The 25,599-nt window shown below is 39.1% G+C and overlaps 1 protein-coding gene and 1 pseudogene across 2 annotated transcripts in view; both read right to left on the reverse strand.

Annotated features, from left to right (window-relative positions):
- Positions 1-25,599, reverse strand: part of LOC114457430 (beta/gamma crystallin domain-containing protein 1-like) — a 45,252-nt gene that overhangs the window by 14,658 nt on the left and 4,995 nt on the right. For both annotated transcript variants that reach the window (XM_028439214.1, XM_028439215.1), the window contains 11 exons: positions 22,154-25,334; positions 21,795-21,974; positions 21,024-21,065; positions 20,360-20,478; positions 17,857-18,013; positions 17,566-17,705; positions 10,469-10,595; positions 9,245-9,280; positions 8,647-8,795; positions 5,429-5,549; positions 5,087-5,232 (listed from right to left, as the gene is read on the reverse strand). In XM_028439214.1, the coding sequence (XP_028295015.1) occupies positions 5,087-5,232; positions 5,429-5,549; positions 8,647-8,795; positions 9,245-9,280; positions 10,469-10,595; positions 17,566-17,705; positions 17,857-18,013; positions 20,360-20,478; positions 21,024-21,065; positions 21,795-21,974; positions 22,154-25,334 (4,398 nt within the window). The remainder of the gene's footprint in view (positions 1-5,086; positions 5,233-5,428; positions 5,550-8,646; positions 8,796-9,244; positions 9,281-10,468; positions 10,596-17,565; positions 17,706-17,856; positions 18,014-20,359; positions 20,479-21,023; positions 21,066-21,794; positions 21,975-22,153; positions 25,335-25,599) is intronic.
- Positions 15,964-16,079, reverse strand: LOC114458140 (uncharacterized; annotated as a pseudogene).

The raw sequence follows: 25,599 nt of genomic DNA on the forward strand, positions 1-25,599 counted from the left end.
GGAGAGCCCAGCCACCCTACGGAGGAAACTAATTTTGGCCGCTTGTACCCTTGATCTTGTTCTTTCGGTCATGACCCAAAGTTCATGACCATAGGTGAGGGTTGGAACGTAGACCGACCTGTAAATCAAGAGCTTTGCTTTTTGGCTCAGCTCCCTTTTCACAATGACGGACTGGTGCAGACTCTGCATCACTGCAGACGCCGCACCAATCCGCCTGTCGATCTCTCGCTCCATCCTTCCCTCACTCGTGAACAAGACCCCGAGGTACTTGAACTCCTCCACCTGGGGCAGAACCTCATCTCCAACCCGGAGAAGGCACTCCACCTTTTTCCGGTCGAGAACCATGGACTCGGATTTGGAGGTGCTGATTCTCATTCCGGCCGCTTCACACTCGGCTGCGAACCGATCCAGTGAGAGTTGAAGGTCACGGTATGTTGGAGCCAACAGGACCACATCATCTGCAAAAAGCAGTGATGCAATACTGAGGCCCCCGAACCGGACCCCCTCAACGCCCTGACTGCGCCTAGAAATTCTGTCCATAAAAGTTATGAACAGAATCGGTGACAAAGGGCAGCCCTGGCGGAGTCCAACCCTCACCGGAAACGATTTCGACTTACTGCCGGCAATGCGGACCAGACTCTGACTCCGGTCATACAGGGAACGAACAGCTCCTATCAGGAGGTTCGATACCCCATACTCCCGGAGGACCCCCCACAGGAATCCCCGAGGGACACGGTCAAATGCCTTTTCCAGGTCCACAAAACACATGTGGACTGGTTGGGCAAATTCCCATGACCCCTCAAGGACCCTGCTGAGGGTGTAGAGCTGGTCCACAGTTCCACGGCCAGGACGAAAATCTGTAGCCGGGGATCAGATCGCCAAGGCCCCCGCCCTGGACGACTGCCCGATCCACACTGCACCGGCCTCATATGATATTCAAGTAATATTACAGATATTCTTTCGGTGCTAAAGGGGTAATGAATCATTTATTAACATGTTTAAGAGTAGAAGGCGGCCAGAAAGAAAGTAGTAGCAGACTCCGCCCGCCGCCTACACTTGTGGATACTGGTACATGAACTTGATGTACTACATACTATTGCTGCTATGCACAAATGTGGTCAGTCGTGCCATTACTTATCAGGAAATTGATTTCTGTGGAAGATAACAGGAATGGGTTTGTTGACTCAGTGCTTAGTTGGTAACGTGATGAATTGAGCTGTCTGCGGTTTTTTTTTTCTTTCGATTTTCAGGCATATAACTCACTGGAATCTGACCAGTATCGCACGGAAACTTGTGCTGTGTATCAGTTGCAAAATACTCTATAGTGTTAATGCCAAGGGATGACAAGTTGTTACGTGTTTGTGATGCGTTGGTTTGCTTAGCTGGGAAAACATGAAACCTAGAATATCTCATTGTAGATGAAGTACTGCAAGGACAAATTCTCAAAGTGATCAATAATTGTTGGATTCCTATCAAGCAGAATTTCCCAAGTGTTGGATTGTTCACCCGCTATTGGGGTACGTGGGCCCTAGACCGCATGTCAGACAGGTTGGTTTCATCCTACTGATGACGTGTTGTTGAAACAGAAATTGTTGGATTCTTGTTCTAAAAATTACTAGACGGCCCCTTTGGGTAGAGGTGTGGAGGCAGAAAGCAACAATGCACATTTTTGCACCAAGGTGGCATTCTCCTAGCAATGCAGGATGTAACAAGTAAATTAGTTGCTATGCATTTTCTCACACCCACTTTAATGACAGTCTAGTTGTTTTAGAAAGGATGCAAAGTAGGCCTGGGCCGATAATCGATAAATTGATTAACCGGATGATAAATAAAATGAACTCTAGCATTTTTGTTCACAAAGGTTCGTTTGAAAGTGTGTATATTACATTAGTGGTTATTTTGGTCTGGTTTTTTTTACTCGATTTCTTTTCCTTGTTTGTGTCAAATTAAACCGGATGCTCTGGTTTCCCATTCCACTTAAATTGTAGCTTTAAATAGAAGCAGATTAGGATCAGATTTGCTTCATTTATCTCCGAGCAACATAAATAAAGGTCGAAAGTCATGATGGAGTAGCTGCAGAGCAAGGTAGAGTCCAGGCCACCTGCCTTGGTGTCATAACATATTTAAATAAACAGATATTAGCAGCTACCTGTTACTCATTGTTCCTGATCAACTCCATACAGGGGACATATGATCGTGGATATTATTTAAGGCGTGCGCTCACTTTTTTCTCACCACTGACTGGTTTAGTGTAGATCTAAAGTTGTGGGGCAGAAGTATTTTGTTTAAAACATAAAAGAAAAACTCTCAAAAACATTATATAACATATTATTTTTTAATCCCAACACCAAATGGATCAGGCAAAAATGCATCAACACAATACATGGCTTTTAGGGATGTAACGATTCACTCAACTCTCGATACGATTCGATTCACGATACTGGGTACACGATACGATTTTCTCACGATTTATTTTACAAAATGGGAATGTTGACAAATGACTGAAAAATATTCCTTTATTTTTTGGGGGAAAATACTGTACTATTTTCCTTTTATTTTTCATTGTCAAAAGAATCCCTTGATAAACTATGCAAAATGATGCAATTTAACTAAAAATAAATCTTGAATGAAATACATAAAGGAATAATACAAATGAAGAAAAAACCTATTAATTTAAATTCTGGTTCTATAGTAAACAATTCAAAACTGCATAATAGTTCTTTTTCTTTTTAAAAGTGCAACTGAAAATGTATTTTGTGCCTTAACAATTGGACTTTAAAAAAAAAAAAAAACAGTCATTTTACTGTATTTACGTCAGATATTTGTTTAGACCAGCAGAGGGCGCTGGTAACCCAGTGGTCGGTTGGCATGCAGTTATTCCACCAGTGAAGAAGAGAAGCTATGCTAGCAGACAGAGCTAATAGAAAAACGTGACTTTTACAGATATTCACGTAATATTACAGATATTCTTTCGGTGCTAAAGGAGTAAAGAATCATTTATGAGCATGTTTAACAGTAAATGGCGGCCAGAAAGAAAATAGTAGCAGATTCCGCCCGTCACGTCCGCTTCTGGAAGGATTAATATATATATATAGCGCCCTCTGCTGGTTAAAAAAAGTACTGCGATTCAATTTTCAGAAAATCGATATCAACCGTGATACCTATGAATCGATTTTTAACTGCCTTACGATTAATCGTTACATCTCTAATGCCTACCCAACCCTAGTGGTCACGGCACGTCACTGCTTTCAATGCATACATTACGTCACTTCCTTCAATCGCAATCTTTACGACAGAGCTCCTGAGACGTGAAATTTTAATGTTTGTGGTGTTTTTAATTAAAAAAAAAAGACAAAAAGGAAAAACCACCGCAAGACGATATACATATACTGTACCTGATCGGATCAAAACAGGAACAACAACATTGACAATCAAAACTAAACAGAAAATAAAATAAAAACCTAAATAAATCAGAAAGCTACAATATACAGCTGATATAACAAAATGTATATATGTACAGTATATTCACATCAAATTTACATTAAAAGTGCGGATGCATGCAACGTCCTATGCATAAAACGTAAATTTGAAATTATTCTTAAGTAGCAGCGTCTCAAATTTTTAAATAATACATGAGGTTATAGGAGGACAACACTGTTGATGCTGCGCAAGCTAATAAGAGGCTACAGCAGCGTGAGGAGCACATGGTCTTTTCTCCACAGTAACAACCACCTTGTGAGAGCCCCACTTGGAAAGCAGCCATTGTGCATCAATAAGTGTGTTCTGTTCCATTAGTGTGTGTAGGCTACCTTTGCTACCCATTTAAAAGATGAAATCCTGAACTAGAAATATCTTTTTTTGCAACAGAAAGAGACTCAAAAGATTGAAATAGGCCACACAGATCTATGTTGACATTGTGTAGCATCTGAATTCTCCACACTCTATAGTGGTTTCACATTTCATACCAGTTCTCAGGACAGCGTGCATTGGCACGGGGTAAGGTGTGGCAGACACAACACTAAAGTCTACAATTTGTCTCCGTCTGTGAGCATGGGTGTGGCCGCTTAACAGCAACACACCTGAGAACACACAACTATGACAAGCACACTCCTGTGGTCAAAATGCCAACAAGTAAACGTGTGTTGTTGGAACCAAATCTGAATTGCTTAAAGGTGCAGTCTGCAACTCTTATAAAAGTGACTTTTTGTCATATTTGCTAAAGCAGTCACTATGTAAGGACAGCTTTACATCAAACTAGTTTGATGTAAAGTTCTGTCTGACAGCTGTTGCTCACATGCCCCGCCCCTTTCCCGGGACTGTAGCACCGTCTTTTTTGCAGTGTATGGTCTGGAGGAGTAGAACATGGAATTAATGACTTTTCTGCTTGAAAGGTAATTACTGCTGCCTGATTTAGATTATGTTTGATTTGTAATTGTTACACTAGAACTCTGTAGTGCATGTGTTGTGCATGTGTGCGCAGCAGCCTCCGTGTGGCTGCTTTAAGTGACACTGTGTTGTTGCTGCTGTTGCTGAGGTGTGTGCACATAGATAGAGAGAGAGAAGTAATATGCAGTAATATGATTTTAACAGTGCATGTTATATTACTGTGATGTTGCGGTCTGGCTAATGTTAGCTTGTTAGCTCCTCTGAGGGAGGGACTTTGGAAAGTTTGGAGACACGGCAAGACATCAGCGGGGAGGGAGGGGGAGAGAGGGATCTGAAAGTTACGTACTGCACCTTTAAAAGAGTCACCTACTGTTGGTCTTGATATCACCAACTAAAGGTTCATAGTCACAAAAATGAGGTTTTGGATTTACAACCCTTGGGATAAGATGATAATAACTTCCCATCCTTCCATGATATAAATAACAACTTATTCAAAAGTGTATGCATAAGACCCTTTTCTTTCTTATTTCTCTTCTATGCCTGCTTCACATTAACAGAATTAATGGATGTTGACGTCCACCACAGCTTCCTCAGGACCAACATGTACAGAATGTAATAAATAAACGTGATAAGATAGCCTATAGCTAACATCTGTCTCACCAAGCATTTCCTTCACATAGAAAAGAGAGAAGTCACTTACACACCACTGAGGACATCCGCAGACCGTGTCTTCAGGCCGTAACCCGTGTCGTCCATGTTAATAACGGGCACCGTGAGCTCAATATCCACTCCCAGCTTTCCAAAGTTTACGTCGCTGAACATTTTGACATGTGGTGACAAAAAATCCTAATAGGAAAGGAAAAACATTTCATTAGATTTTAATTTGTGATGCACAACAATAATTATCAAGATACAGATAAATGTCAAGCCTGTTTTGATGAAGCTACAAATCAAAAATCACCTTATAAGCCTCACTCATCACATCAGAGTCTGCACAAAATGCATAATCCATGTTTCTGTGGTTGAGTATAAGTATACTTACAGAGATTATAGGTCTCAGTGACAGCAGCTCCGAGCCTCCCCACTCGCTACAGTCGAGATATTCACCTTCCTCCAGGATGTACTGCTGACCTTCAAATCCAGGTTGGCTGTAGCCCACCCAGCTGGAACAGAAAAGATTAAACCATTACATTAATGCACTTTAGATCAGTGGTTCTCAACATTTTTTGGCTCAAGCACCCCCTTTCTCTTATTTCTGAATCCAAGTACCCTCTTTGTCGGACTACAACATTTTGGTCAGAATTCTTTGAAACAACAATTATGCAGCATAATGATGGAATGAATGAGTGGTAACAAACATTTTAAAGAATCTCATTTAGTAAATAAGAAGAATGAAACAGTATTTAGTGCCTCCTGAGTAGATTTTATCATTTCATCATTTCCAGTCGTCTTCCACCTGGTGTGGGACCAAGACTGACCTTTGTATTTTCAGTTCATGTTCTAAATAAAATCATTTTATCATCATTATTATGACTAGTACAGTGCCCGTCATATTGAATTTTGTGTCCATAGGTCTCTCAGATCTATGGACACAGGTCAGATAGTGGAGACCAGAGCTCACAGTAAACATGGTTGTTATGCTGCAAAGAAGTGGAACAAACTACCAGCAGAGCTGAAGTCAGCATCTAATGTGAACATCGCATTCTAGAGAGATTATCATTCTTCACTAAAAATAAACATTATAAAACCCGATTTTTAAAATATAATAATCAAATAATCAAACAATCAATCTTTACTCATAAAAAAGCACTTTTCATACATAGAAAATGCAGCCACCCCTTACAAATACCGTCCACCACAAACAAACACAAGTTAAAATAAGGACACAAGTTAAAATAAGGACAATGGCACATGGCTGGGTACAGAGGATCTACGTAAGGAGACATCGCAAGGAAATGTCTGGGCACAGTGCGACAAGACAGAGCCCCCAGCACAGCAAAATAGCAAAAGCTATTCACCACATGGCAGCACCACTGCAGGCACGGCCCATCACAGCCCCTAGTGCAGAGGGCCCCCTCCGAGAAAACACTGGGATAGTAATCCTAAAAAAATTACCTAAAAACTCTAAAACAACATAAAAGATAACAATCCTAAAACTATAAAAACAACAAAAGATAGCAATAAAAACAACAAAAGACAGCACTAAAAACATGAAAGATAACAATCCTAAAACTATAAAAACAACAAAAGATAGCAATAAAAACAACAAAAGATAGCACTAAAAACATGAAAGATAACAATCCTAAAACTATAAAAACAACAAAAGATAGCAATAAAAACCACAAAAGATAGCACTAAAAACATGAAAGATAACAATCCTAAAACTATAAAAACAACAAAAGATAGCAATAAAAACAACAAAAGATAGCACTAAAAACATGAAAGATAACAATCCTAAAACTATAAAAACAACAAAAGATAGCAATAAAAACAACAAAAGATAGCACTAAAAACATGAAAGATAACAATCCTAAAATGAATAAATAACTAGTTAAAAGCTCATTTGAAAAGGTGGGTCTTGAGCCTGTTCTTAAAAACATGAACGTTCTCTGCAACCCTAAGGTACTCCGGCAGACTGTTCCACAGAAGGAGGCCGTAAAACTGGAATGACGCCTCACAGTCTGTGCGTGCCCTGACTGTAGGTATGACTAAGAGGCCAGCGCCGGAGAACCTCAGGGCCCGGGAAGGTTCATAGGGTAGAAGTAGCTCAGAAAGACCATTAAGACATTTAAAAACCAATAAGTGAACCTTAAAATCTTAATGTTTCATTTTGTTAATTTTCCATTCTCTTCCTCAAGTACCCTCTGTAGTGCCATCGCGTACTCCAAGGGTACACGTACCCCCATTCGAGAAACAATGCTTTAGATGATAGGTCTACAGATGAACAATGAAACTTTGCTGCTAATTTGTGCCAGAAATGTTTTTGGAGGCATCAACTTCTGGCCTTCAAACACACATAATACAACTTTATACGTTGACGTTTTAGAGATTTCAACCAATCAGCATTTGGATAACATCTTGACAACACGTCAGGTTTAGTTTATATTAGAGTAGATTAGATTAGATAGACATTATTAATCCCTTGGGAAGGCTTCGTCAGGGAAATTACAATTCCAGTACCATTACAGAAAGAAAAGAAAAGCAGCACACAGTTGAAATAATACTGTATATGAATATAGAAATACAAAAATAGAAAATATTCTGATGTACTCCCCCCGCTCCCTCACAGAACCAATGGTATAATAATATTTAAATCTGGTATTTTAGTGATTAGTTACAGTACGTGTCATCGTGTTCCTTGGAGATTATTCCAAAGAAGAACAGAAACATTACGCTGGACAAATTTCAACGTTGCATGCATCAGAAAATGAGAAATTGGACAAAAAATATACAGTGCAGCATTTAGATGCCACAATCAACCATCTGACCAGATGCTTTTAACCTCATCAAACCAGTTGGAGTTACGCAAATGGGGCACTTCCTTGAGTAATCACTAGTTTGCCAACAATGTTGACTTTAACAAGAGTTTGTTACCAAATTTGAACAAAAGATGGACTTTACTCCATGGAAGACTCTATTACATTTTGGAGAGGATCTGGATCATAATACTGATTCTGGATCAGTTTGAAAAATCCAAAAATCCCCATCTCTCATCATTGGCGAAATGTCCAAATTTCATATTTCGGTTTGTAATTGACTGATCTTTATGAAATTTGACTCAGTTATGTTGTGTTGGTTCCTCAATTATCCCACCGAGTTTCATCCGGATCAGATCTGGATTGCGCAAGTCATCGCATTTTTAAAAAATATTTGGACCCACTGTATCATTATTAATAGGAATAGAAATTTCTTCCAGTGAATGAACATGTTACCATGATCAGGATCACTGCCACTATCTGACAAAGAGCATATTTGGGGCTTGGCTGAGGTTTGTGCTCTCTTACGGCTCTTGTTTAAAGTATTTTTTTTTTCCATATGCAGTTTCTCATTCCTACTAGTAAAGGTTACTCGTCTTTCATTTGGGTTGTTTTTGTAATTCGAGTTGAGTATCCCTTTATGAGCTGGATACTAAGATCTGAGGATGTTACATAACTTCACCATAACCCAATGACAGCATAGTGGTTCTGAGTTTCTCTGTCACCACTGAATTCGATCCTTTCCATACAAACAGAAAAAGGAATTGGAAAGAGGAAGACTCACAATCCTGCGATGATCCTTAGAGAACCCACAGACTTTAGCTTGCATGCATCGGGGTTAGCTTCGTCTCCTTCATTGTCACAGAGACTGTAAACATCACTGTCGATATCCAAACTGCAGCCTTCAAAGCCGGGCTTCTCGTAAGCCACCGCCTGCAGCAGACAAAACAAGGTGACATCAGGACCACCTCTGATCACATTACCAAGTTTTTTTTCGTCTTTGTTGCTTCTACTTTATTGACACCTAACGCTACTCAACCACTAATTAATTCTGTACACACTTCACTGATTTGAATGTGTGCTCTTGTTAGGAGACAGCATTAAAAACTCTCTGAACTCTAAATAATTGTCTCTTTCCGATTCACGCTGCAGTTATCTTGGCATTTCCTCTGCATTCCATCTACTAATTTTGGGGGTTGGAGGAAGACAAACAGATGACTGAACCCCTCGGGGTGAAAATCAATGCACTGCTCAGTCCTGCTGCACAACAGGATTTACACAAATGATTGTTAAAGCAAAGTTGGCTTTTGGTTATTTCATGATTCAGAGATGTAACATAATAGTGTATTACAGAGTTAAAGTCAAAAGATTTGTGTACATACCTTAACTTCATTTGGATTTTCCACTTTGAAACCTCCCTGTAAAAACACAGGAATGAGAATGGAATGAGACGGAGTCAAGTTGTAGGTTTTACTGGTCAGATGTGGACACCGGGTTTATTTGGTCAAATTGTTTTTGAGGCAGACCAGTTTGGGATTCAGAGGTTTCCATGTGTGTGCGTGTCCCAATGAATCTGTGGTTGTTCTGTGCTCTCAGAGTGTTATATGCTGCTGATAGCGCTAAGCATAACAATGACCGAGTCTCTGAGAAGAGACCTTGGCGAATGTTATCAGTGTACGATGATAGCTGGCCTGGTGGACCAGGAGATATTCTGTAATCACATATTACTCATCATCAACAGCTCCCTATCATTTCACACCCACATCACTAACATAACCCGGTCTGTATACTACCAGCTACGCAACGTAAACGGTCTCCGCCCCTCTCTCACTCTTCACTCCACTACCATCCTGGTTCAAAGCCTCGTCACATCCAGGATAGATTTTTGCAACTCACTCCTTTTTTGGTGTCCCTCACAAATTCCTCCATAAACTCCAACTGGTCCAGAACGCTGCAGCCCGTAACATCACCGGAACCCCCTCCTCTGACCACATCTCCCCTGTCCTCCAGCAGCTCCACTGGCTCCCCATCAAGTTCAGAATAAACTTTTCTACACCGTTAAGAGCTAAATTAAAGCAATTCAATGCAAAATACATCACATTACACTTTCAGTACAACCATAATAGTTGACTCTACTGACTCTCCTTTGTCCCACCCTAACTCCCTCTCCCCTGTTCCTTTCACCTCACCAAAGTGGACCACTGCACTCTTTTTTTTTTTTTATATCTTTCCTCTAACAGTTTTCCTTACCCTTCCTTAGTGATGGTCACAATTATGCAATACAATAAATTTATTGATTTTATTTTTCATTTATATGCAAAAGGAAGATAAAATTGATTGTAAAATGATTATTTATTTTATTACCAAAGTTTCAGTTTTTTTTTTTTTTAGTGTGAAAACAAAGTTGTGTCTCACTAAATGTAGAAAAAAATACTAGAAAACGGTCATCTTTATTTAACAACAGAGCTATCATAACAAATTAGGATGCAACAAAATAGATGTATCCAAACTAATCCAAAAATTCCGAAGTATTGACTTATATAACAAATATTAGGTTTTGACAATAAAAGGTCATCAAAGTTGATTATAAAAACCTAATCACTTACAATTTTAAGAGGTCGAAGGGATCCCACAAAGGGTGACGTAAAGCCCCAGGATTCAGGAACTGGGTACTCTCCTTTTTCCAGCACAGATATCATGCCCTGATAGCCCGGGTCACTCCACACCAGCCAACTGCAACAAAACAAAGAAACTATATATAACACCTATACAAGCTACCTATACAGACAGAATGCACATTAAAAAAAAAGCTATAAGGATTATATATAAACTGCAAATTACAAGGACCACACCAATAACTGTTTTACAGACTAATATGTTAACATTTTGGGATTTGATAAAACTTTAAACTTTACAAATAGTTTATAAAGCAAACAATAACTTAATACCAGGTAACTTAAATGAATTGCTATTTGTCAGAGAGGGAGGGTATGAATTAAAGGGGGAACACAACTTAAAACAACCCAGTGTTTGTACTATTCTTAAAAGTATGGGCATTGCTGTCTGTGGAACAATCTTGATAAACACATAAAAAATTAATTAATTACATGTGTGTAGATATCTATATCTATTAATATATCTATACATATATAGATACTATTGTATGTATGTGGGTGGGTGAGGGGTTTACAGCAAAAAATAATTGTTGTTCATGTAAAATGAGAGTTAGTGGAGGTAGGACTCGAAAAGCATCTGCTTCTTGTTTTTCGAATTCATATGAGAAATTTCTACTTTTTTTATTATGTTGTTTGCTTATAGAAGCAGCAATAATACACCATATTTTCTAAAGAAAAATCAGCAGCAGCAGCAGCAGGGGTGATTTCTTTTCAGTTAATAAGGTGTCAGCACATAATTTAATGGAATAAACCATAGTTGTTCAAAATCTGTTTATCTGAGGTGTACAAAAGCTCGTAAATATTCGGGCCACATAGGGCGGTATTTGTGCAGAATGGTATTTACTCATGAGCCGCAGACATTATGTCTGATAAAAGAAATCTAGACCTTGAATGTAACAAAAATCTCAACTTTAACAATGAAAGTAATTAATCTTATCGACAGTAAACACTACCTCAGTGTTTTTCAACCTTGGGGTCAAGAAGACCCCATGTGGGGTCGCCTGGAGTCGACACAACTTCATTTTATACTTTTACTTTGCCAAATATATATCTAGTTAAAGGAAAATGTAGTAAAAAATAATGTCTAAGCTGGCACAACTTGTCACTAATCCTGGCTACAGCATCACAAACGTGATCGAAAACAAAGGTTTTTTGGGTCATCAGAAAGTCTTGATACCAAAATGGGGTCACGATCCAAAAAAGGTTGGGAACCACTGCACTACCTTATAAACCTGTTTTCATAATTTACTGAAGGATTGCTTTTTTAAATGTCAATGATGATGATTTCCTGCATGTTTAATAGTGGCAATAGCTCCTGCTTGTTTTAACTGTATAATGTTAAAGGTCCTGAAAAAACCAGTGAGGTTTATAATCTAGGTCAAACTAAACGAATCCAAGGGCTGAAGGATTTACATCAGTGGTTCTCAACATTTTTTGGATCGTGACCCCAACTTTGGTATCACAAAAGCATTTTTGTTTTCTTCTAGAGGTCTGCAGGTCTGCAACCTGCGGCTCTGGAGCCACATGTGGCCCTTTGACTCTTTTGCAGTGGCTCCCTGTAGCTTTAAAAAAATACATCAAAATAATGAATTGTCATTTCTTACGAAGGGTATTGATGATTAATGACTAACTTCAAATACATTTATGAGAAAACAATTGGTTAGTCTAAAAATAAATCACATTGTGTAATAACTCTACTGCAACCTCTACTGAGCATCAACTTTCAAAGTTTACAAAGACTATTCTGGAACAAAATAGAGATTTTATTTGAGTGGGGAAAGATATTTTTAATTGCCAACATGCCGGTTTAATTTGCATGCTTGATATGTTACAAGGAATTAGCAGTTAACATGTGTTGACCAACGTGATCATGTGTTATCAAATTCAAGTTATTTTTGTAGCCCTTCAAAAACATTAACTCATACAATTATTTGATATTATTTCAACTGTATGGAATTTTATACACTGTATTGTCTTTGAGAAGGTATTTTTTTCAGCTCCAGAAGGACTTTAATCCAGGCGAGATTAGGCAAAATGAGAATAAAGGTTGCAGACCCTAGTTTTAGAATTAGTTTATGATCATGTTTTTATATGTTGTTATGAATACAGAGTAGCCAGCTTTTTTTTTTTTTTTTTTTTTTTTTTTTTACAGCATTTTATATGAACTAGATTAATATTTGAGAAAGCAAAAGTCTAGAACAGGGGTTCTCAACTGGTCTCACCCTGGGACCCACATTTTTCCACTTTTTATTTTTAAGAATCCAACCAACCAAATTTTGTTTTTTCAAAAAATAGCTGTTGGAAACACACTTTTTTTAAAACATAAATCTATATATTTTCCTGTGAAAAGTGCATTTCACAGCATACCTGTCAAAATGTTTTTTTTTTTCCAAAATAAAAGCCCAACACGAGAGACATTGAAGTCCGTGTAAAGCCAATTCAGCCATTTTCTTCTAAACACAATAAATAGGTCATTATTGTGTTCCTTGAAACATGTAAAAAGCCATTCAACCATTTATAATGTAATTGTGGAGCTAGGCTTCATAAACTGTGTTTCAAATTTCTGCGTTCAGGATTTAGTGGGCGGGTCAGAAATCAGGGCCGCGTTACGTAACGGAGCCATCATTAACATAAACCCGACCCTGCTGCTGAAGCACACCAAACTTCCACAGCCTCTAGCGGGCGTAATTCGGCGCCTAGCCAAAAACAAACCACATATTCAGGCTTGAGGGAATAAAACATGCGTCCGCTGGTTTTTCCATGATTTTAAGACCTAGTTTTACATACTTAGCATATTTTTCATCTTTCAAATTTGGCTCAGTGGTTAATGTCACACAGTTCTGTGGCGTGAAAAACTCATAACACACATTTATTTCTGCTTTACACAAACTTTAAGGATTTATTTATTTATTTTCGACCAGCTTTCCTTGACCCACCCAGTACATGTCTGTGCCCCACTTTTGGGTCTCGACCCACTAGTTGAGAATCGCTGGTCTAAAATAAAGTTGTTTCAGTTTGTATGTTGTCAAAAAATAATCATTAATTATTTTTAAGACATTTCAGGCGAGGTAAATATATTCTCTGCTATACAGTAATTGTAATGCACAAAATTGATATTTAGTGTGCGTTAAACGTACAGATTGACATTTTCAAGCTATTAACAACATGTAAATAAAGCGAGAAAGGTTAGTAAATTGGAGTGACGAAGGGGTTCTCTTAATCTGAAGAGAGGCCTTGGGGGGTGGGGTGGGGTGGGGGTGGGGGGGTACATGGGACAAAAAGGTTGGGAAACACTGATCTAAACTATGGTGTCACAAATCATGCTCATAGGTCCAAATCTTAATCAACCTCTTTAATAGCACATTAGGCAACAATTGTTTCTCACTGTACAGGTTATTGTGAGTGACACACCCAGTGACTACATATGAAAATACCTAAGCTTTTCTAGCCATGATGTCCCGTCCAATGGAATTAATACAAAATGAAAAGACAAAACAAATGTGTACACTGTGCATTCAGTGAAGCTCAATGAAAAACCCTTCACAATTAAGACACAATTCCTGAACAGCAACTCATTATGTTTAAACCTACACAACACATACTAGACCCCCCCCCCCCCCCCCCCCCACCCCCCCTCTATCTCTATGTGAGTCTAATGTGAAGGCATGGTACACAAAACAATATAACAAAACCTTTTGTTGAGCTTCAAGAGAAGCAGGTTCTCAAAGTTCCCAACTCTTACTCAAAAAATGTTAATAACACATCAGGCGACAATTGTTTCACACTGTACAGGTGTGTTACTGTGAGTGGCACACCCATCGACTACAGATGAAAATAACTACGCTTCTCTAGCTATTATCTGGTACAATTAACGCCATGCAATGTCCCTGCCAAAAAAAATTGAAAATGGAAAAAAGAACAAGTTGCACTCTGTGACGCTCAATAAAAAAAACCCTTCACGTTAAAAACACAATTGTTGTGTTCCTCAGATAAGTAACTCACCTACACACAGAGTCGGCGCCAGTCAGTATGAAATGGGGGGGCATTAAAAAAACTGCCGGGGGCACAAGAACGCTCCACACTGACTAGCCCACCTCTGGTATCGGGGCGCCAATAAATAAAAAAAAATTATAGGTTTATGCTATACATATAAAGTAACGAGCCATTTTGGGAAATGTAAAGGGTAGAAAGTACTAATATTTATGTACAGTAACGGAGTATTTGTACTTCGTTACTTGCCATCTCTGCATTCGAATAGAAATACAGATTATTATTTTTTCTTTTGCTGGGTTTAGTCTGGTTTACCAATATGTGAAGCAACATGAAACAAAAGTAAGAAAGTAAGAAACTAAGGAACTAATTACTTTTTAAAAAGGAGAATTAAAATAGATTAAAAAAAGTAGTTTATGAGAAGATGAATCTAAATTAATTTATATTTTTTTGATAGATGGATTACTTTGTCTTGTAGTACGTCCAAAAGACTGTTTTTCGTTTTATTAAATATGGTGACTAACTAACTGGCGACGGAGCTATTTGAAATGGTAGAAAGAATGTCAACATGAGTATATAACAAAATTATGGTTTCTTTGAGCATTCTGTGCATTGTGTACTATTTTTTTATATGACAGTATGAATCTAAGGCATTGAGTGTGGGAAAAAATAAGGTTTAAATGCCTGTAGTTCCCTTCAAAGGCAGGGCACAAAATGTCCTGAATGCCTCCGCCCCCCTCATATGGTAAACATTCTCCACCTAGCCAGGTTCTCTCAACATCTCTGTCTGTTCTCGCGCTGTCTGCATCTCCACCTCTCTGCCCTCACACCCGCTCTCCACACCGCTCAGACATGCAACAGCAGGACAGACATTCCCGTGACGGCAATTGAGCGAGAGTTTAACGAGGCAAAGGGTAAAGGGATAATAATCATTCACAGGGCTGTTTGTTGAAGCCAAACAGAAATGTCAGCAACGAAAACAGCTCTGCATTGTAAGTACAGTGGGTTACCTCTCCTCAATACACCTAAGAAACTACTGAATGAATAGATCAGCAGCAAAATCACACCACCACTTGCAACCAGGAATAGGATCAATAATAAATGTAATTGCGTAATTGATAATTGATTACAATTATGATGTAATTATAATAATAATAATAATCCATCAATTTTATATAGCGCTTTATCATAGACACTCAAAGTCGCTTTACAGAATTAAGGCATTATTCTTTCACTTCACACTTAGTGGTGGTAAGCTACTATTGTAGCCACAGCTGCCCTGGGGCAGATTGACGGAAGCGAGGCTGCCATAGTGCGCCATCGGCCCCTCCGACCACCACCAACACTCACTCACACACTACATTCATACTAGGCAATGTAGGTGAAGTGCCTTGCCCAAGGACACAATGGCAGATACCACTGGGGTGACTGCCACACCACTGTGGCACCTGGAATTCTCAGTGGTCTCCCATCCACCTACTAACCAGGCCCAGACCTGCTTAGCTTCCGAGATCTAACGGGATCGGGCACACAGACTGGTGTGGCCACGTCGCCAATTATACTTATAAATGTAATGGAAAAACCTGTTTTTGTTGTAATCGTAATTGAAATGTAATTGAGTTCAGATAATTGACTTTCTAATTGCGTGGAAATTTTGTAAAAATTATCAATTACAAGTTAAATGATAATATTTGCATTTCCTGAATAAAATGCAAATCACACTCCATTAGCTTAGCATTAGCATTACAATTTGCTAGCAATTACACTAGCTAGCATTAGCATTAGCATTACTAACATAAGCTAGCATTTGTCAAGAATTAGCACTAACAAAGTTATAGCATTAGCAGTCGCCTAGCAATAGCATTAAACTAGCATTAGCATTCACTTATCAATAGCATTAGCATTCACCTAGCAATAGCATTAGCTTAGCATTAACAATAATCTAGCAATAGTATTGACCTAGCATTAACCTAGCAATAGCATTAGCCTAGCATTAACATTAATCTAGCAAAAGCGGCATTAGCTAAGCATTAACCTAGCAATAGCATTATCCTAGCAATTGCGTGGAAATTCTATAAAAAATGGCAATTACAAATGAAACTAGAATATTTGCATTTCCTGAAGAAAATGCAAGTAGCTTAGTATTAGCATAAAATTTGCTAGCATTAACATTAGCTAGCATTAGCATAATCATCACTATTAGCTAGCATTAGCATTATCATCACTATTAGCTAGCATTAGCATTATAATCACTATTAGCTAGCATTAGCATTACTAACATAAGCTAGCATTTGTCTAGCAGTAGCACTAACAAATCATTAGCATTCGCCTAGCAATAGCATTACCCTAGCATTAGCAATAATCTAGCAATAGTATTGACCTAGCATTAGCTAAGCATTAACCTAGCAATAGCTGAATATTAGCAATAAGGTTGAAATGGGTTGAAAAAGGTTGTAATGGGTTGAAGGTAGTAGCTGAACATGTTAAAGGTTGAATGGTCCAAATTGGTTGAAGAATGGTTGGGGTTGAAGGGTGTTAAAGGCTGAAAACATGCAATAAGTCAAAAAGTTTACAAGTTACAAATTATAAAAGTGTTATTTGTCAAAATTGGACAAACGGTGTAGGAGGAGTTAGCAACGAACCCTGTTACAGTTCTGTGGCTCACACACGTCCCTAACAATTGAAAAAATGTGTTTCAGATTAAGTTTTGCTAAGTTCGCTGGCGAATCATTTTACAATTTTTATAATATCGAGGGGTGTAGTGACAGAAAAAAGGCTCAGACGCCCAGCTTAAAAATATTAATAACAATATTTTATTGGATAAGGGAGTAATTGAACTTTAGTAAATGTAATTGACTTTCAGGGAAAAATAATCATTGTAATTTTAATTATAATTGGAAAAATAGCCAGTCACCATAATCGTAATTGAAAAATATAATTGACCCCAATCCTGTCTGCAATGCTTTGTGTTTTTAGGGAACCTTTGCGTTTTATTGTCAAAATGAAAAGAACTCATTGACCCAAGCTAGCATACTCACACCCCGGAGTGCACTCGGATGGACGCCGTGCTCAGCGGGACGCCAAACGAGCCTGTTTCTATTGCATCATAATTGAACGATGTCACCCTGCCGAGGCCTTCAGGTTCAGAAAACAGATCGATATGGGGAATGCTGTAATCCTGCAGAGAGAGAGGGGGACAAACATGGTAATTAGAAGACGACAACAACCACCCCACACTGAACCAGCAGAGACCTGCTCTTCTGACCTGAATATCAACCAAGCAATGAAGCTCATTAGGGACACTTTCAATGCAATGTAAGGAGACTCACCCCGACAGCGAAGCGGATGGACCCGATTTGCATGGGTGGGATGTTCTCTGGCTCCTTCTCTGGTTCCAGATCTGCCCACTCATTGGTTAATTCAGTGCCCCCCTCCTCCAGAGCAATGGTGCGTCCCTGGAAGTTTGGCTTTTCGTAGAGGAGCCAACTGTTGTGAGCAAGAAAAACATAATAACCATGATCACAAAAAACCTAATTGGATGTAAAACAGGAGAATATTTGGCACAAGGAATAAAAACTGGTCATTGAAACACCTGACTTTTGAAAAAACACTCAAATATCAAAAAAAGGTTATTACGGTTTCATGAGGAGGTATTTCAGATGTTTCGGTATTGAAATGTGTCGCAAAAGAGCCGTGAAAACACTTTTTCCGCAAATCGCACGTCACAGAACTTGACGCACCTGGTCACATGACCACTTATCTCCGAGAAAACATGGAAACACGTTCAAAGTGTAACTATACTTTGTCGACATTTAGAAATATCGCTATTTTGCGAAAATCTGTAATGGAAACCCAGGTTTTGTCATTCTGACTGTTGGTATCAGAGGATTAAATCAATACTAACTAACATATAACAACCAAAAAGCAGCAGAAAGGAGTGATCTCTGTTGACCTGCTGCATCAATGACACTCATGCTCGTCCAACCAAAATACCGGAAATCCCTGAGCAGTGAGTCTCTAGTTTAAGAAGTTCTTAACTCATGAATCACCTGCATTTTTCTTTGGCATGAACAGAAAATCTCTACGTGAATTTAATCTGGTACTAAATTCTTTTACAGTAACGTACCAATAAGGTAAGAGACATGATTTTGATTTGAATTATTTCATGTTTGTAGATAAAAACGTTTTAACTTCTTTGAGTTCTTGCGATGGCTTTTCTTTTAGGATTACATGTAAAAGGCAGCCAATTTTAGTAAAAAAACATTATTCTACAAAATAAATGTGGACATTTCAACAAGCAATGTTTGCAGGTTCCAAGTGAGACCAGTTAAACGACAGCACTGGTTTACTTTTTAACCACTGACTGTTTTCTCGTGCAATTTTACGTAATGCCCGTGCTGATGCAGCAGAAAAACAAACAGTCACACATACATGCTGGTGCCAGTGGTTTCAGACTTAAAATACAGTATAGTGCTGTGGTGAAGAATGTAGCTTCCAAGGACAAGAAAAACATCATAAAAAATTAAACTTGTGAATATAATTCAGCATCTGTTTCATTGTTATTTCAATGGAATTATCAGACGCAAAGTGACAAATCTGTCTCTAATGGAGATGTAGTTTATAAAGGAATGGTTGAGGGAGTAACAAATTGGGACAACTAAATGTCTCTAATGATGGTAATAAAGAACTTAATGCTAGTTCTCAGATTATGCATTTAAGCCTTCATAGCTACAGTGCAGGCATAGGCAACTAGCGGCCAGAGGGCCACACAGGGCCATTGGTCAAATTTTGTGCGGCCCCCAAAGGACATGCTCAGAATTACAGAACAAAAAAAAAAAGATACAGCAAAATTACACAAAAAATGATTACAAAGAAACGCAAACAAAATTAGAGAAGAATACACAAAAGGAAAAAAAAAAATTCCACAAATATAATAAGAATAATAAAGCATAATACCAAAAAAAAAAAAAAAAAAAAAAAATATATATATATATATATATAATAAAAATTATTACAAAGAAACCCATTTAAAATTACAGACAAATACACAAAAAGATAACAAAATTAAGAAAAAATATAATAATTTATATGGTTTATTTAGACCCTGAGTCTGAAATTAAGATATCTATCTATCTATCTATCTATCTATCTATCTATCTATCTATCTATCTAATAAAGGTACAAAAATACATTAAATGACTCCAAAAACAGGCAAAACAATGACTGTTTCCTGTATTAATGCTCAGATTGGTCATTTTTATTCTAAATGCTGACATGAATGTTGATAATATGGCGCTAAGATCACACAATCTTCTATGGAACATTGGGACAGGCTGTCACACTCAACTCCAGCCTACATCATGATGCAGTAGAATATAAGATTGCCTTGTTTTTAATGTGTCAGAGATCCTTTCATATCACATTACAGTAATATCAGGGTGATTACAGTAACTGGGGCAAGTGAGATGTTTCAAGCAAAGATGTGGAGGTTACTTTGACCCTAAAGATGGTTTCAGACTATTTGCATCTATAATTTTTAAAAGAAGAGTTATATCCCTTTAGTGGATCAATCTTTAGTGAGAGTTTGTAGCTTGGGCTAGAGAAACAAGTCATACACGCTCATGACTTTATGGCATATTAGTTCATTGTGCACAGAGAGACTGTTTATGATGTAGCATGAAGTGTGTACGAGTCAAGTACAAGTTGGCTTTTTGATCAGTCTTTAAATGGAAAAATGAAATTTCTTAACACAACTTGACACCAACCAGAGCTACACAACACTCCATCGTCTACTTTTAGAAATGAATAAAAGGTCCACACAACTATACTCACCATCCTCTGACAACTTTTACAGATATGCGAGGCGAGAGCTGCAGGGATGTGGCATCTGCTAGATCCCTGTTGATCTCGTATGCTTGGCCACTGAACTGAGGCTTTTCGAAAACCACCATCTGCACGAGATAAAAAGATAAAGCAGATAAATAAGCCATCCACGTGGAAAGAAACACCTCGTGAAAAGCATGACTTCTTCAATCGGTGGACAAAAACGAACCTCACGATTTTCAAGGACTGCAGCAAGGTTGGATTAAAAGGGATCACTGCTAATGTTTCACGTTGTGACGCTTTTAACTTTTGTCTGAAATTACACACCTTGTGTATTTTGTGTGATTTGCCAATGATGACAAATCACGAATGCAAAGACACAGAAAAGTAAACACTGAGCATGAGGTAAATATCAGACTTTCTGCCAGTAACTCATAATAAAGTCCTGAAATAATGAAGAATCATGAGGATTCTCTAGGTCTGGAAGATTAAATCTTGTAATTGTAATTGCATCCAGCTGCACATTTTGTATGACTCGGAATTTCACTAGTTTGTTTGCCCAATGGAACAGAGTATGGAAAGCAGATGTTTTCAGTGAGCAAAGCGGTTTCTATTCAGATTCCTCCGCACATTGCTTTTATTGTGCGTCGGGAAAAGTTGTGCTTCTTCTTACCTTTCCGGGGCGTTTGTGAACTCCCCGTTTGATGGCACTGACCTGGAAATGAAAGAACAAACAGTAGTGACTGAGACATGGAAGACATCTGAAAGAAAAAGGGGAAAAAAAGCTGATATGTGTGGGAAATACATTTGAACTAAGAGCAGATCATCTTAACCTCAGCAAGTTTTTTTTTTTCTTTTAGCTATAATGAGCAAAACATTTGCTGAGCTCGTAACAGTTCATCTTTGAAGACTCAATATTGTGAATATTTGCTCATTTCTGAGTCATCTTGGGTAAAAACTCAACATTTACAAGCTTCTGGGAACTTTGTAGATTCTTGTTCACACGTTTCATAATTACTTTAATCCATTGGAAGTTGAGTTAACACTCAATTACATCTGACCTTAGAATATTGTGACCATTGTGTGTAGGTGGAACAAGCATATTTAGTGTATTGCAGCAAATGCTTCAAATAAATATTTTCATCAGTCATTAACCTTGACTTAATTACAAATCTAGCTGTATAAAAACACAACAGTACTAACAGTTAGCTCAACATCAAAGGAACAATGGGGACATGAGCATTTTAAGGGAATATTTAATATAAAAATGCGTGTTTTTCCATACAGATTGTTTGCACGTCCTCTGGAGGGAGATTAACATATAAATAGTCACCGACTCACTTATCTGTGCTTTAGCTTTGCATCTTTTTTGAATAATGTAAGCTCAAACTCCTGCCCTTCTAAACAAACTACAGTTTTGCCCTGAAATGCACAACACACTCACGTTGCTCCTCAGCTTTGCTTGTGGCTGTGCTGGAGGATGTTGAAGTTCAGGGCGTGCTGGGCTTGAGTTTGGAAGAATCCCAGAAAAACTTGGAGCCATGCTGTCAGGGAATGTCAGCTCGGGTTTTGCGGCAGTGTCTGGTGCACGTTCAGCAGCTGGAGTTGTCATTTTTCCATTTAACTGGCACACACACAGACAGGCACAACCAATAGGGATATCAATTTCTGTTCATTTACTGTCATTACATAAAAGGACTACTTTTCTGTTACAGGGTGGATGTTTTGAGCCTCACCCCAGCTTCTTAAAACTCAAAGTCAACTGAAATCCGATTATTTTTAGTAACTTTCATAAAAACTAACCTCTAACTTGACTTGGTCCTGTGTGCATAAGCTCTGCCCAGGGCTAGCTTGATCTTGTGGGAGGTACTTCTCTAAATAGTCCGGCAGCTTTGTGTCTTGAAGCGAAGGAAGTGGAGTGCCTGAGTCACAAACCACAGCTTGCGCAGCCTGTGCTTCCTCTTCCTTCTTCTCGAACAGAGTGTCTTTGATTGGCTCTGAAGCCGTGGGGCTCAGTAGGGGGAGCTGGGATAGAGGCGGGGAGCCAGACTGAAGGGGTTCACTGGGTGAAACGTCCCCTGAATGTGTGATCTCTGCTATTGTTTCAACTCCATTCCTCTTCCCTCTTAAATTAGAAGCAACGAGACTACTGAGGACACTGCTCCTCTCCAAGCGAGATTTGACCTTCAGCTGATCTTCTGCGTCTTCATTGACATCTTTCTTATCTTTGACAGATGTTTTCTCTCTGAGGCGGGAGTGAGGGTCCAGGCTGTTGACCAGCATGCATCTATCTGCCAAACTAGCCCTGGCTGGCTTCAGGGCAGGCTTTGTCTCTGTATTATGGTGCATGGATAAAAGGCTCTGTTTGTTGTCCAAAGAGAACTTAGTCTTCTTTCTCAAGCCAATGGTGAACTCCTCAGGGTCAAACACCTTTTCAAAACGATCCTCTTTAATGGCAGGCATTGCAAAAGGGGGCTGAGGTGGTCGAAGTTGGTTGTGTTTACGTGGCGGGAGGGAGAATGGGGCACAAAGTTTTTTGATTTTCTCAACAAAATGGTCATCGTCGTCCATGGAAGTGTCGAGGAGATTACTTTCACTTCCGGAGGAGGTCAACTTTGACTCCTGCACTTTTACTTTTTGCTTGGGAAAATCCACATCCAACCAGCTAGAGGGGCCATTTTGCCAGTCTGAGGAGTCAACTTTACCCAGTCCGATGGGCAACTGGAGCTTTTTCAGTGGAAATCGCTGGTTTGAATCAAAGCTTAGCTTATCAACGTTTGGAGTCTGACTTGTCTTGGCAATGACTGGATTGTTTTTAAATGTTGAATGTGAGGACATATTTCCATTAGATGAATTCGACATAAAAAAATCACTTTCTGTCACATTGGGTATTATCTCAGTGGACTTCTTTAGCACATTAACAGTAGGGTTTGAAACAATGCTTTGGGAGATATTTTCAGGTTTTTTATTGAAGGAATTCTGAGAAGCTTTACTGTCTGTGCATTCTGTTACATCAGATTGTGAGTGAACTGGAGCTACTTTCAGTTTGACTTCTGATGGTAGTGAGTTGATATTAAAACCATTTTCTACATCAGACTTTCTCGCTATTGCTGTGATCACAGGAAGAACTGAAGACTCGTTGATTGTAGATTCTGTTATGAGCTTCTGACTGACACTGATAACTTCTGCTGTCCCTTTCTCTGGTGCTCCTTTCTTGCTGGAGCGCTCTGCATCATTATCTCCATGTGCACATGACTCATCGAGAGAATTCTCATTTTTTTCCACAGAGAGAGAATTTGGCGTTGGTGGCTCGGCTTCACTCTCGGCTTTCTTTGTTCCAGAGTTTTCTGAAGGCCTTTCTTGCAGCTCAGGGGGCACATTAGTCATCGGGTTTACCTCCCCGTGTTTTTTATCACTGCCTTTGCTTTTCTGTTCTTCATTTGTGTCAGTGGAGGGGCAAGCAGTAACATTCACTAGGTGTGTATCCACTGGTAGGTTAATGGTAGACGATGACTCACTCATCTTTTGTGGTTCGGGCTGGTTAGCTCTTGGTCTTTCGTTGACTGGCTGTGTTTTAGCTGTTTTCTTTTCATCCCTCTCGTAAACAACCCCCTCTCCCCGCGAGTTCCCCCGTCCACCATTTGAAACCTTGCTCTTTGTGCTGCTTTCATTTGAAGGAAGTAACTGCTTTGTTTTCTCTTTTTTTATTTCCTCAGTTTTGTTTATTGTTTCTCCCCCTACCTTCTCAGATTTATCAAATTTTGCTATTTCAATCTGAGTTGTTAGGTCTGTCTCTTTGCTCTGATGTTGCTCTGTTCCTTTATGAATAGACACTGTTTCTTTTCCTTTGGATTCAAAGTGCATTGACAATTCTTTATCAGATTTGGCAGGTTTGGACGTTGTAATGATGTGCTCCTCTGCCTTTTCCTTGTTTTGAGGTGAAATAAGAGGAGCTTTGTCAGAGGGCTGAGAGGGCCTATTTGTGCTCAAAGTGGCAATATCAGGTTCATCGCTGTGGACAGGGGGTCGATAGGACCCCTGTGGTCTGTCTGGCTTGTGAACATTTTCCGCATTAGATAAATGTTTCTTCTGCATTTTTGGTACTTCTGAGTCATCTTTTCCATGTTTATCATCACCCAGTGGCTGTTTATGTAATATATTTTCTTGGATTGTTTCCAAAGTTGAGCCTTTCTGTGCCGTTTGCCCTAAAGCAGACGCTTCCCCATCTACACTCTCCTCTTGATTATTGTCAGATATTAATTGACTTTGGCTATTTGGACTAATTTGGAAGGCAGGTTCTTTACTTTTCCTTCTTCTAGGGCGGGAGTTAATTCTGAACTGGCCTTTAAGGGGTGGATCAATCTCAGCTGAAACATCTTGTTCCTCCGTTTGTTGATTTCTATCCTTATATGCAGTTTGGGAGCCGACTGTATCCTTTGTTTTGGAGTACGATGGTTTTACCGTTGATGTGGAATGGTCAGCCTTTATACCAGTGGTGTGTTTTTCACTTGCTTTTAATGTAAAATCTGACATTGCCTGTGATTGCATCCAGTTCATAGGATCCAGTTTACCCTGACTGTCCAGTTCTAGTGACGTCGAATAACCTACAGATGAGATAGATTGTTGACACATTCCTGTCATTGCTGGCATCTGAGACACAGTGTGCTGAGCTTCTGACACAGACACCTCTGTGAATATCCTTGCCCGTTCCTTTATTGTCATTGGCTTCACCCTGACAGGTGACGGAGAGCTGGATCGGACTGTCCCAGGGCGTTCGGCTGATCTGGACCTTTGTTCTGGCAATAGAACATTTGGCCGAAACTTGTCAGTGGGTTTCCTGACGGGAGACACATCAGCACTCCTTGGCACCCGGAAAATCTGCTTAGGGCTCTCGTCAGGTTGTTGCCTCTCGAAGATGCTAATTTTATCTGTAATCCGCCTAATGGCCTTAGGCTCATCATTAGGTTTCTCTGTGTTGTCTATTCTGTGAGTAACAAAAGAAAAAAAGGTTTTGAACCATTACATGTGTGAATGCTTCTCAAAATTAAACATTAATTAGGTCTTTGCATAGCTTTGGGATCACTCATTAACCTGCCCATATGAGATATGAGCTTTAGTACGTTAGAGCAATACTGAAGCTCAGGGCTGAACTTTGTCTCTTAAGTCACACCTTTCTTGCATGATCAATGAATACACCTGTTCTTTCCACCCACAGCAGTTGACATGCATCCCTTGTTTTGACAGCAGTG

Source organism: Gouania willdenowi, chromosome 24 (assembly GCF_900634775.1).
Source record: "Gouania willdenowi chromosome 24, fGouWil2.1, whole genome shotgun sequence".
Classification (NCBI taxonomy): Eukaryota; Metazoa; Chordata; class Actinopteri; order Blenniiformes; family Gobiesocidae; genus Gouania; species Gouania willdenowi.